At 52.4% G+C, this 10541-nt stretch overlaps 1 protein-coding gene across 1 annotated transcript in view; it reads left to right on the top strand.

The window, feature by feature from the left end:
• Positions 1–1119: 1119 nt before the first annotated feature.
• The window catches only part of LRPAP1 (LDL receptor related protein associated protein 1), a 20783-nt gene continuing 11361 nt past the window's right edge, over positions 1120–10541 (top strand). The window contains exons 1-3 of the mRNA XM_042782638.1: positions 1120–1161; positions 7307–7493; positions 8197–8210. Coding sequence (XP_042638572.1) covers positions 1120–1161; positions 7307–7493; positions 8197–8210 — 243 coding nt within the window. The remainder of the gene's footprint in view (positions 1162–7306; positions 7494–8196; positions 8211–10541) is intronic.

Raw genomic sequence — 10541 nt, 5'->3', positions numbered from 1 at the left:
ATTGTTGTTGTTATGTGCTGTTGAGTCGGACTGTCATAACGACCCCTCCTTGGGTTTCCGAGGCAGTATCACTACAGAAGTAGATTGCTCCATCTTCCTTCCGAGGAGTGGCTGGTGGGTTTGAACCGCCAGCCTTCTGGTTAGCAGTCGAGTGCCTTAGGCACTATGCTACCAGAGCTCCTCATTAGCCATTAGAGAGATGCAAATCAAAACAAAAATGAGATACGATCTTGTCCCAGCACTAGTGGCAAACTTCAACAAGATAGAAAATAACAAATGCTGATTAGGATGCAGAGAGATTGGGACTCTAATACACTGCTGGTGGGACTGTCAAATGGTATAACCACTGTGGAAAGCAGTATGACGATTCCTTAAAAATCTGGAACTAGAAATACCATTTGACCCAGCCATTCCATTACTGTGTATATATCCTAAAGTGAGATCCAGGACAAGAACAGATAAATACACACCCATGTTCATCACAGCACTATTTACAATAGCAAAAAGATGGAAACAACCTTGCACCCATCAACAGAAGAATGGATAACCAAACTGTGGTACATACACAAAATGGAATACTATGCAACCCTAAAGAATAACATAGAATCTGCAAAACACCACGTAATGTGGATGAACTTGGAGGACATTATGCTATGTGAAATAAGTCAATCACAGAAGGGCAAATATAGTATTAGTTCATTATTATAAAAGTCAAGTAAAAGTTTATATATGCAAGGAAACTTTGTTGGTTACCAGGGGTAGGAGTGGAGGGCAGGAAACACCACAAAAATTTAAAAAAAAATTAAAAAATAAAGTGAATGGAAGAAATGACAATATAAAAGAGCAGCCCAAGAAGACAAAGTCAGTTAGTATAATGAAATGGGCAAAGACTTGGAGTTGGAAAGCCAAAAGAGAAGAACATACTGGCATTTCTCAATCTAAAAGAACTGAGGAAAAAAATGTAAGCCTTGAGTTGTAATATTGAAAGATTCTATGGGCAAAATATTGAACGATGTAGGAAGCATCAAAAGAAGATGGAAGGAACACACAGAGTCACTGTACCAGAAAGAATTGGTTGGTGTTCATCCATTTCAGGAGGTGGCATATGATCATGATCGAATGGCATTGAAGGAAGAAGTTGAAGCTGCACTGAAGGAACTGGCAAAGAACAAGGCTCCAGGAATTGACAGGATACCCACTGAGATGTTTCAATAAACGGATGCTGCATTGGAGGCATTCACTCATCTATGCCAAGAAATTTGGAGTATCTGGCCAAATTCGAAACTTGGCTACCTGGCCAACTGACTGTAAGAGATCCTTATTTGTACCCATTCCAAAGATAAGTGATCCCACAGAACTTGGAAATTACTAAACAATGTCATAAATACTAAAACCAAACTAAACGCATTGCTGTCGAGTCAGATCTCACAGTGACCCCTTCTTGGGTTTCCAAGGCAGTATCACTATAGAAGTGGATTGCCCAACCTTCCTTCCAAGGAGTGGCTGGTGGGTTTGAAACACCAGCTTTCTGGTTAGCAGTCAAATGCCTTAGGCGAGTAAAGTCTTGCTGAAGGTAATTTAAAGTAAATCACAGCAGTATACTGACAGAGAACTTCCAGAAATGCAAGCTGGATTCCGAAGAGGATGTAGATTGAGGGATATCATTGCTGATGTCAGGTGGATCTTGGTTGAAAACAAAGAATATCAGAAAGCTGTTTATTTGTGTTTCATTGACTATAGAAAATCATTTGACTGTGTGGATCATAACAAATGATGGATAACATTGAGAAGAATGGGAATTTCAGGACGCTTAATTGTGTTCATGAGGAACCTGTACATATACCAGGAGGCTGTTGTTGAAATAGAACAAGGGGATACTGCATGACTTAAAATCAGGAAGAGAGTGCATCAGGGTTGTATCCTTTCACCACACTTATTCCATCTGTATGCTGAGCAAATAATCTGAGAAGTTGGAAGAATGGGGCATCAAAATTAGAGAAACACTCATTAACAATCTGCGATATGCAGATGATACAACCTTGCTTGCTGAAAGTGAAGATGACTTGAAGCACTTACTGTTGAAGATCCATCCTTCAGTATGGACTACACCACAACATAAAGAAAACAAAAATCCTCACAACTGGACCATTAAGCAACATTAGGACAAATGGAGCAAAGACTGAAGTTGTTTAACTCACTGCTGTTGAGTCGATTCGACTTACAGTGACCCCTCCTTGGGTTTCCAAGGCAGTATCTCTATGGAAGTAGATTGTCCAATTTTCCTTCTGAGGAGTGGCTAGTGGGTTTGAACCACCAACTTTCTGGTTAGCAGTCAAACGTCCCACGGAAGCAGCAGTCAATAAACCAGATGTCATATTGCACTGGGCAAATGTGCTGCAAAAGACCTCTTTCAAGTGCTGAAGAGCAAAGGTGTCTCCTTGAAGACCAAGATGTGCCTAACATAAGTCATGTATTAGTTCATTATTGCAAAATAATGTGAAAGGTGGACAGTGAATAAGGAAGACTGAAGAAGAGTTGAAGCTTTTGAGTTGTGATGCTGGCGGAGAATGCTGCAAGTACTGTGGACTGCTATAAGAACTAACCAATTTAGTTCCTGGAGGAAGCGCAGCCAGAATGCTCCTTGGAATCAAGAATGGCCAGACTTCATCTCACCAACTTTGGTCATGTGGTCAGAAGGGACCATTCCCTGGAGAAGGATGTCATGCTTGGTAAGGTGGAGGGTTGGTGAAAAAGGAAGGCCCTCAAAGAGATGGATTGACACGGTGGCTGCAGCAATGGGCTCAGGCATTGCAAGGCCTGTGAGGCTGGCGCAGGACCAGGCAATGTCTCCTTCTGTTGGACACGGGGCCGCTGTGAGTCTGACACAACCTGACGGCACCTGACAACAACCACCACCTTCCCAGGGCACACCCAGCTCTGGCCAAGCCCCCAGGCGAGTGGCCATGTTGATGTTTGCTCCATGTAGTGGGAGGAATGAGAGGACAGACATCTCTGATATGGGACAAGGGCAGGTAGAGCCAGTTGAAGTTGGACTGAAGTGAGTCCCTGCCCGGTCCGCCATTAAGACAAATCAGTTCACACACTCTGCGTACTTGTTGTTGTTGTTAAGTGTCATTGAGTCATCTCCACCTCAGCGCCCCTGTGCACAACAGGATGAAACGCTGCCCGGTCCCGCGCCAGCTGCACGGTCCCTGCTACACCTGAGCCCATCGCTGCAGCCACCGTGTCAATCCATCTCGTTGAGGGCTTTCCCCTCTTTCGTCGACCCTCCACTTTACCAAGCAGACATCCTTCTCCAGGGAATGGTCCCTTCTGACAACATGACCAAAGTAGGTGAGACGAAGTCTGGCCATTCTTGCTTCCAAGGAGCATTCCAGCTGCACTTCCTCCAGGACAGATCTGTTAGTTCTTTTAGCAGTCCATGGTACTTTCAGCATTCTTCGCCGGCATCACAACTCAAAAGCATCAACTCTTCTTCAGACTTCCTTCTTTGTACTTGAGAGATGAGAACCACTTATTACCATGCACATAGTAAGGAGACAGGGGCCAGTACCAAATCTGACTCTCCAAGTGAAGTTAGGGTACAGTTTTTGTCAAGTTCAGGAAAGGGATCCATACATATTCATATAAATTTCTGGAATTTGGGTGTGAATTAGCTGGAGATTGGCTGAGGTTTTGTTCGCCTCGGTTTAAAGGGATAGTCAATTTTTAAAGCCGTGGGTTTGCGCACCAGGATGAGTTACACCAACTTCCTGTCATCAGCTGATCGGGGCTTAGCCAGAGGGGGACATGTTAGTTCTGAGCAACTTCCTTCCTGTTTGTCTCGCTGATATCGGTTGTTCCTGAAGAACAGCTTTAATGAAACACATTATAATGTCTCTTCATCTGTCTCCAACTAGGGTGGGAATGATCATGGAAAAGGTGGGGAATTGAGGTTCCATTCAACTCAGGTTTTAAGCAGAAAAGTTATCCTGCCTGCTTACCTGTCTCCAACCAGCCTGGGAAGTGCTTATAGAAAGAATGGGGACTTGAACTATAACCCAACTCAGCTGCAGAGTGAAACGAGTGCTATTTCCCCCACCCGGGCACCTGGATGATAGACAGGTAGACTGGATTACCCCCAACTATTTTCCCTCCTGGGCAGATGAGTATTCAGTGCCTTAAAGAACTGAATGGAAAACATTCCTTCCTGCAGCTGATAGACTTGCCAGAGTATTTTAGAAATAACTTGTAAATTAACTCTGGCCATGGACAATAGAAATGTTTTAGAAACAACTTGTAAATGAACTCTGGCCCTAGGACATACGGAACAAAAGTTAATTGCTGACCCTCTCCCCTCTGCCCAAGGCCCTATCAGCTGATAACAAGAAACTAGTGACTCATCCCTCACCCATTTCACCTTCACACCCCAAATTCCTCAACCTTTTCACAACCCCCTCTCCTGAAACTACAAAAACTGTGTTTTGGGGAGTTAAGATATGGGTACTAACTACCCCTAACTTCTTGCACTGCTGCTTTGCAATAAATAATTTTCTCTCCTCTGAATCTCGGTGTGTAAACTGTTTTGGCCTGACTGTGCACTGAGCAGGGACTCGTTTGGTCCGATAACAAGAGTGTCTGGAATGCCGTCCAAATAGCAGTGGTGGGGTGCCGGTGTGTGCTTCCTGCATCCGCAGGAAGAGTGTTAGGAAGAGTGTTGGCCGGGTGGGAGCCAGCAGGCCCAGGTCATCTGGAGCTAGGCGGGTCTGCCGCTCCCTCCTTGAACCACCTGGCCGCCTCCTGGGCCCAGTGTTTCTTTCTCATGTGCAGTGAAGGCCTGACAGGTGGTTCTGTCATAGAGCGCCATCATGGAGTCAGTTCCAAGGAAACTAAAAGAGGTTTATTGAGGGATAGGAACGAACAGGCCTGGGAAGATGTCCAAGTTCACGGAGCGGGTGAAGATAGCCACTCCAGCATTTGGAGCAGGAACTAAAGTTACAAAATCACCATCGGTTGAAAGACAACCAAGGCAGTCAGAAGCAGGATGTGTAAGATGAGGCCTCGGCAGGGACAGGTAGGTGGGCGGCATGTATGTGGGGTTCCATGATAAGTGAAGGTGCGTAGCATCAAGCATATACACCCTTTAGCCTACTGCAGGTGAATGAGACTTAAATTCTCAAGCACTTGGTTTGTGGAACGCTGCTGTAGGTCTGCAGTGGGAGCCCGACATAAGTTCAGAGGCCCGCTGATTCTTCCTGACCTTCAGTATTGCCGCCAGGCAGAAGCCAAGTCCCAGGACAGGCCTAGGGAGGGGCAGCGTGCCCTCAGGCAGAGTGTGGTAGAAAGCAGATTATGCTCCAGGAAGACCTAGGGAATTTGCCCTAGTGCGTCCTTTTCTAATTTAAATTAAGGTTGGGGTTGTAGCATTGTGGCTATGACTCAAGTGGCATGCTCTTGACTCATTTGGACCACCACCCAGCCAGGAAGTCAAGGCCCAGAACCAATCCTGTAACCCCTTCTATCTTTAATAATTACCTCTGTAATTATTAAATATTGGTGTCCCCCACACACACACTTCTACATAGTGTCTAAGGCATTTGACTGCTAATTAGAAGGTTGGCGGTTCAAACCCACCATCTGCTCCATGGAAGGAAATGGGGCAATCTACTTCTGCAGATTCATGTCCTGGGAAACCCAACAGGAGTTGTTCTGAGTCAGGATCGACTCGGTGGCAGTGAGCTTGGTTTTTGGTTTTGGCAATCCCACCCGCAGCAGTGAGGGTCCGGCAACCCTAATTCTGAGACGATTCCCTTTGCTGTCAAGCCCATGTAGTGAGGCCAGGGCCGTGACTCAGCGGACTCCATTCGGCATCTGTATTGTGCACGTGCTGGCGGTTTCCCTCCTTCTGGATGGCTGTCTTTGTCCTGCCCAAGGCTTCCTAAAAGTGTCTCTATTGAAACTGTTTGCGTCTGGGGCCTCTTTTCACCTGTTAAGCAGCATAGAAGTCACAGGACAATGGCAGGACAGGTTTTTCAGGTAAACTGTTAAAAATTACTTTCTCAATCACGTCCCTTTCTGGGGGTCTATTGCAAAGACAGACCAACAATGCTATGCTTCAAGATCTTTCAAGTAGAAGTCGTCACATTTTGCACCTGTCTGACCACAGACCGCACTGACTGCTAACCAGAAGGCTGGCAGTTCAAACCCACCAGCCACTCCTCGGAAGGAAGACTGGCCTACCCACTTCTGTAGACATACGGTCTGAGAAACCCAAGGACAGCAGTGAGTTTGGTTGTTGTCGTTTTTTGCTGACCACAGTGCAAAGACCCTTTGGCCATAGATGGTGATATCCTGCACCCGTCAGATCAAAGCCATGTCCCTTCAGGGTGCAGGGCTAGATCACCACCTGCCAGATCAAAGCACTGTCTCCTTCCGGGTATACGGGTAGGTCAGCATGAAGGTTAGGGGGAGTGCTGTCCAAAACCCAACCCAAACCCACTGCCACAGAGGAGATTCCAACTCCTAGTCCAACATCGCGACCCCATGGGACGGAGCAGAGCCGCCCCACAGCCTTTCCAAGGCTGTCGTTTCTGCAGCAGCGGACTTCCTCCTCTTTCTCTCAAGCAGCTGGTGGGTTCTAACTGCAGAGATTTTAGTTAGCAGCCGAATGCCTTAACCATTACGCCACCAGAGCGCCTGCTGTCAAGAAAAAGCCGTTTTAAAATCCAACATGGATTCTAGACTCACGTCGAGTCTTTAAAATGGCGTTAAGTGAGACACCCTTTCAGACTGGTCTCTTTGCACACGCCAAGTGCCTCGGATTTGAAGCTCTCCGCAGTTGTAAGGCTCCTGACTGCGACATCCATGCCTCTTGGCGCCTTCCCTAAGCCCATAATGACAGGGAGTCAGTGTTGACGTAGTGAAGTGGGGACAGTCCAAAGTTTCAGTCAGACAGGGGCCTGATTTCTGGACTTCACACTCTTTCTACGGATTAGCGGGGAAGGAGGCTTACCCCCACTCCCCCAACAATTCCCCAAATTCCAGTTCAGCCAGCTGTGGTCAGGGTCTAGGGAGTCCTTTGACACTCGGAGGCCGCGGCGTGGTTGCCTAGGTAACGCCCACGTGCCACCGCAAGGCTTCCTGGACCGTGTAGTCCGCCAGCGGCCGTGCCTCGGCCGGCGGTGCCGGAAAGGACTACAACGTCCAGAAGGCCAGGCGGTGGGGCGGACCCTGAGGGGGCGGGGCCGCGGGACTCCGCGGAGGTCCGCGCGAGCTCTACGCTCAGATGACGATGGCGTCGCCGCAGGTCGCGGTGCTCATGCTGGTGCTGCTGCCGCCGCTGCTGCTCGGGCCCGCGCCGGCGGCCGGCCACGGCGGCAAGTACTCGCGGGAGAAGAACGAGCCCGCGCCGCCGCCGAAGCGCGAGTCGGAGGAGTTCCGGATGGAGAAGCTGAACCAGCTGTGGGAGAAGGCCCGGCGGGTGAGCGGACCGGGTCTCGGGGAGCCGGGTGTCCCCTGTCGCGACGGCGGGGAGCCGGGGTGAGGGCGCCCTGGCGATGCTTGCAGTCCCCTGGGATGTCGGCCTTGAAAGCGGCCTCCGCCGGGGACAGACCCGGAACGTTTAAGGGGGTAGCCTCTCCCAGCCCGCCCCAAACATCCGCCTTCCCGTCTGCTGAGCTGAGAACTTCTCCAAAGTTAGGGGGCAGACCTGGACTAGGGCTCGGGCCTCGTGCCTTCCTCTTCGTTGTGTTCTCGTTATGTGAAGAAATGAGAGTTCCTGGGCGGTGCAAACAGCTAACGCACTTCCAACTACTAACTGGAAGGTTGGGGGTTCGAATCCATGCGTGGGTGCCTCGTAAGACAGGCCTGGCTCTCGCACGAAAACTGGGCGGCCGAAAACCCTTCAGCGCTCAGTTGCGCCCTGATGCGCATGGGGTCGCGGTGAATTGGAGTCTGGGGCCTGGAGGCATGTGGGGGCAGCAGAAGTCCCAGAGGAGGGTCGGAGCTCTTGGTGGGAGAGGGCCATGGCGTGGGGAGGTTGCCCGAGATGCCTTAGGCTTAGGGGACCGAGAGCTCCAGGCTGATGGGGGAGCTAGCCGGGCCGGAGGGGAGGGGGACGCCGAGCCAGTGGGAGGAGCAGGCTCAGGACTGCAGCTTTGTAAGGGCTGGGGAGGCCCTGGGCCGCCTGTAACACAGTGACCTTGACCTCTGTCTGCCCGGTGTGTGTTTAGTGAAGCCTGGAGCAGCATCTCTGGGAGGGGCGGGGCAGATGAGGTGGTCTGTTAGGCTTCCTAGAGCCTTTGAAGGACCCACTGGGTTTGGAAAGAGAAAAAAGCACCTGGGTGGGAGGCAGGGGCGAGTTGGAGGAGGCTGCAGGGACCTTGAGGGCACCAGGCACTGCAAGCCTCCTTAGCGGGCTTCCCTGCCCACCTGGCGACCTTGAGAGGAGTTGGCTGGGCGAGGCTTTGGGGCTGGGAGGTGGGGATGGGCATTGGGGGTGGGTGTCGGAGCTCCGCCTTCACCAGGGGGAGGAGGATCAAGAGCAGCCCAGGGTGATGGCCCTGAAGCCGGGCAGACATGCCTGTACTCGGCAGCCTTTGGACCCCGTCCTGACAGTCATCCCTCCCCACCACTCTTAACCTTCTGGGCTCCGTAACTTGTTGCAGTGGCCGGACACAAAGCACAGACCGTACTCACAGTTCTGGGGTTTATTAGGGAAGTAGCAGGTTCGGAATCAGAAAGGACCCGGAATACACTGCTTGGGTCAGGTCAGTTTCTTGGCTATACCCAGGGGCAGGCCTGTTGGCCCAGCCTGGCCTGTTCCTTGTCCTGGCAAATGTTACAGAGCTCTCTGCTGAGCGCTCAGAGGAGCCCGGCTGCACCCCCAGGCCTCTGCTCAGAGGTGCTCAGCACTCCTCTGTGGGCGGCACACCCGCTGTAACGCCCTGCCTCAGGGCTGGGAAGCCCACTGCCCCACCTCCTGCCGGTCTCCTGGTTCTGTGGCCTCTGTTTCTCTGTCAGCCCTTCTCAACTGTCTCCCTCCGACTCCAGTGTGATGTCTATTTCCTGGGTGGAGGAGGTTCTCAGTGCAGGGGCCCCGCACCCAAAGGCTGCACTCCACTCCCATCTCTTCTTGGCGATGGTATTGAGGTCCCTCTGTCCTGCCTCTGGGAGGGCTCACTTTAAGCCTAGCAGGATGGAAAACTGACCAATCCCCTCATTAGGGTTCTAACACCTTATTTGCATGGTCCCAGCCCTGCGAGGTACCACGCACCGCATTTGCATTATCAGAGAGCTGGCCAGTCCCCTTGGGGAGCCACAAGCACCTTATCTGCATGGTCCCACCCAATCATTTGGTGGCAGTGACAAGCCCGTTGTGAGAAAGGCTCCCTGAAACCCTCACACACAGGGGAGCTCTGGAAGACCTGGGCGCAGGGGCTCAGTGTGAGGGTAGGAGCGCCTCGAGACCCAGGGAACGGTGATGGCCTGCGGGCCTGTGCCCTACACCTGCTTGCCTTTGTCCCCTTAGTGGCCTGCCTGTCATGGGAGCACCCTGCACCTGTCACTGCCTGACGGGCAGGCTGAGGAGTTGAGGACCAGCTGGGAAGTGACCGGTTGACTTGGGATAGTGCACACTGGCACCCCAGAGCCTGTGGGGCTCCCTGGGGTTCCCAGGCTCCGCCCCAGCCCTGCTGGCCCCTGTAGCTGGCTTGGTCGGCCCTGCTGGCCCCTGTAGCCGGCTTGGTTGGCCCTCCACGCGCCCTGTAGCCAGCTTGGTCGGCCCTCCGTGCCCCTGTAGCCAGCTTGGTCGGCCCTCCGTGCCCCCGGTAGCTGCCTTGGTCGGCCCTGCTGGCCCCAGGCTGCTCTGCCTCCTGCTCCAGGCCATGTCTGGAGACTGCACTTGGCCCAGCCAGGATGGCTTCCTCACCTGCCCTGAGCCACCACCTGCAGTCTCCAGGCTGCATCCACCCCTGGCCTGTGCTGTTGAGTCGCAGGCCCTGGCTCTCTGAAGGCCCAGGTCTCCACTGGTAGGGTGAGACCCCCCAGCCCCGCCTCGTGCAGAGTCCTTGCTCTCGGACTGGATGACTTTGACCCCAGGAGGCCCGCAGTGCAGTCAGTGTGGGATCGTGTGCATGCTGTCCCTGTCACTGTGCTGCCTCCCCAGAGCCCAGCGTCACATGTGCCCGCGAGGAACAGAGCAGGCCTTGTCGCGTCGCGGGCCTGGCCCTGGGCCTGTGGGCGGTGCCGGGACAGAAGTGGTCCACAGCCTCCCCTGTGACTGCCCTTCCCACCCGGGGTTCTGCCCTTTCTGTGACTTGTGTTCGAAGTGTCCTGTCAGGCCGTAGCACAGAATGGCCCGTGCTGTGTGTCGGTGGGGCCGGCTCCAGGCTGCCTGTGGCTGTGATTCTGTGTGGCAGACTGCCAGGCCTTGACGCTACGACCTTAAGTGTGTCCCGGCTGCACAGTCGGAGGGGCGGCTGCCGGGGCCTGGTCCTCTTTCCCCTGTGTGCCTGGGGGCGGGCCGCCTGCTTGCCACGTGA

The sequence above is a fragment of the Orycteropus afer genome, unplaced genomic scaffold, assembly GCF_000298275.1.
Source record: "Orycteropus afer afer isolate SDZICR_OR568_19922 unplaced genomic scaffold, OryAfe1.0 scaffold00398, whole genome shotgun sequence".
Lineage (NCBI taxonomy): Eukaryota > Metazoa > Chordata > Mammalia > Tubulidentata > Orycteropodidae > Orycteropus > Orycteropus afer.
The sequence above is the reverse complement of the archived record's forward strand: the minus strand, read 5'-3'. Positions and strand labels throughout refer to the sequence as shown.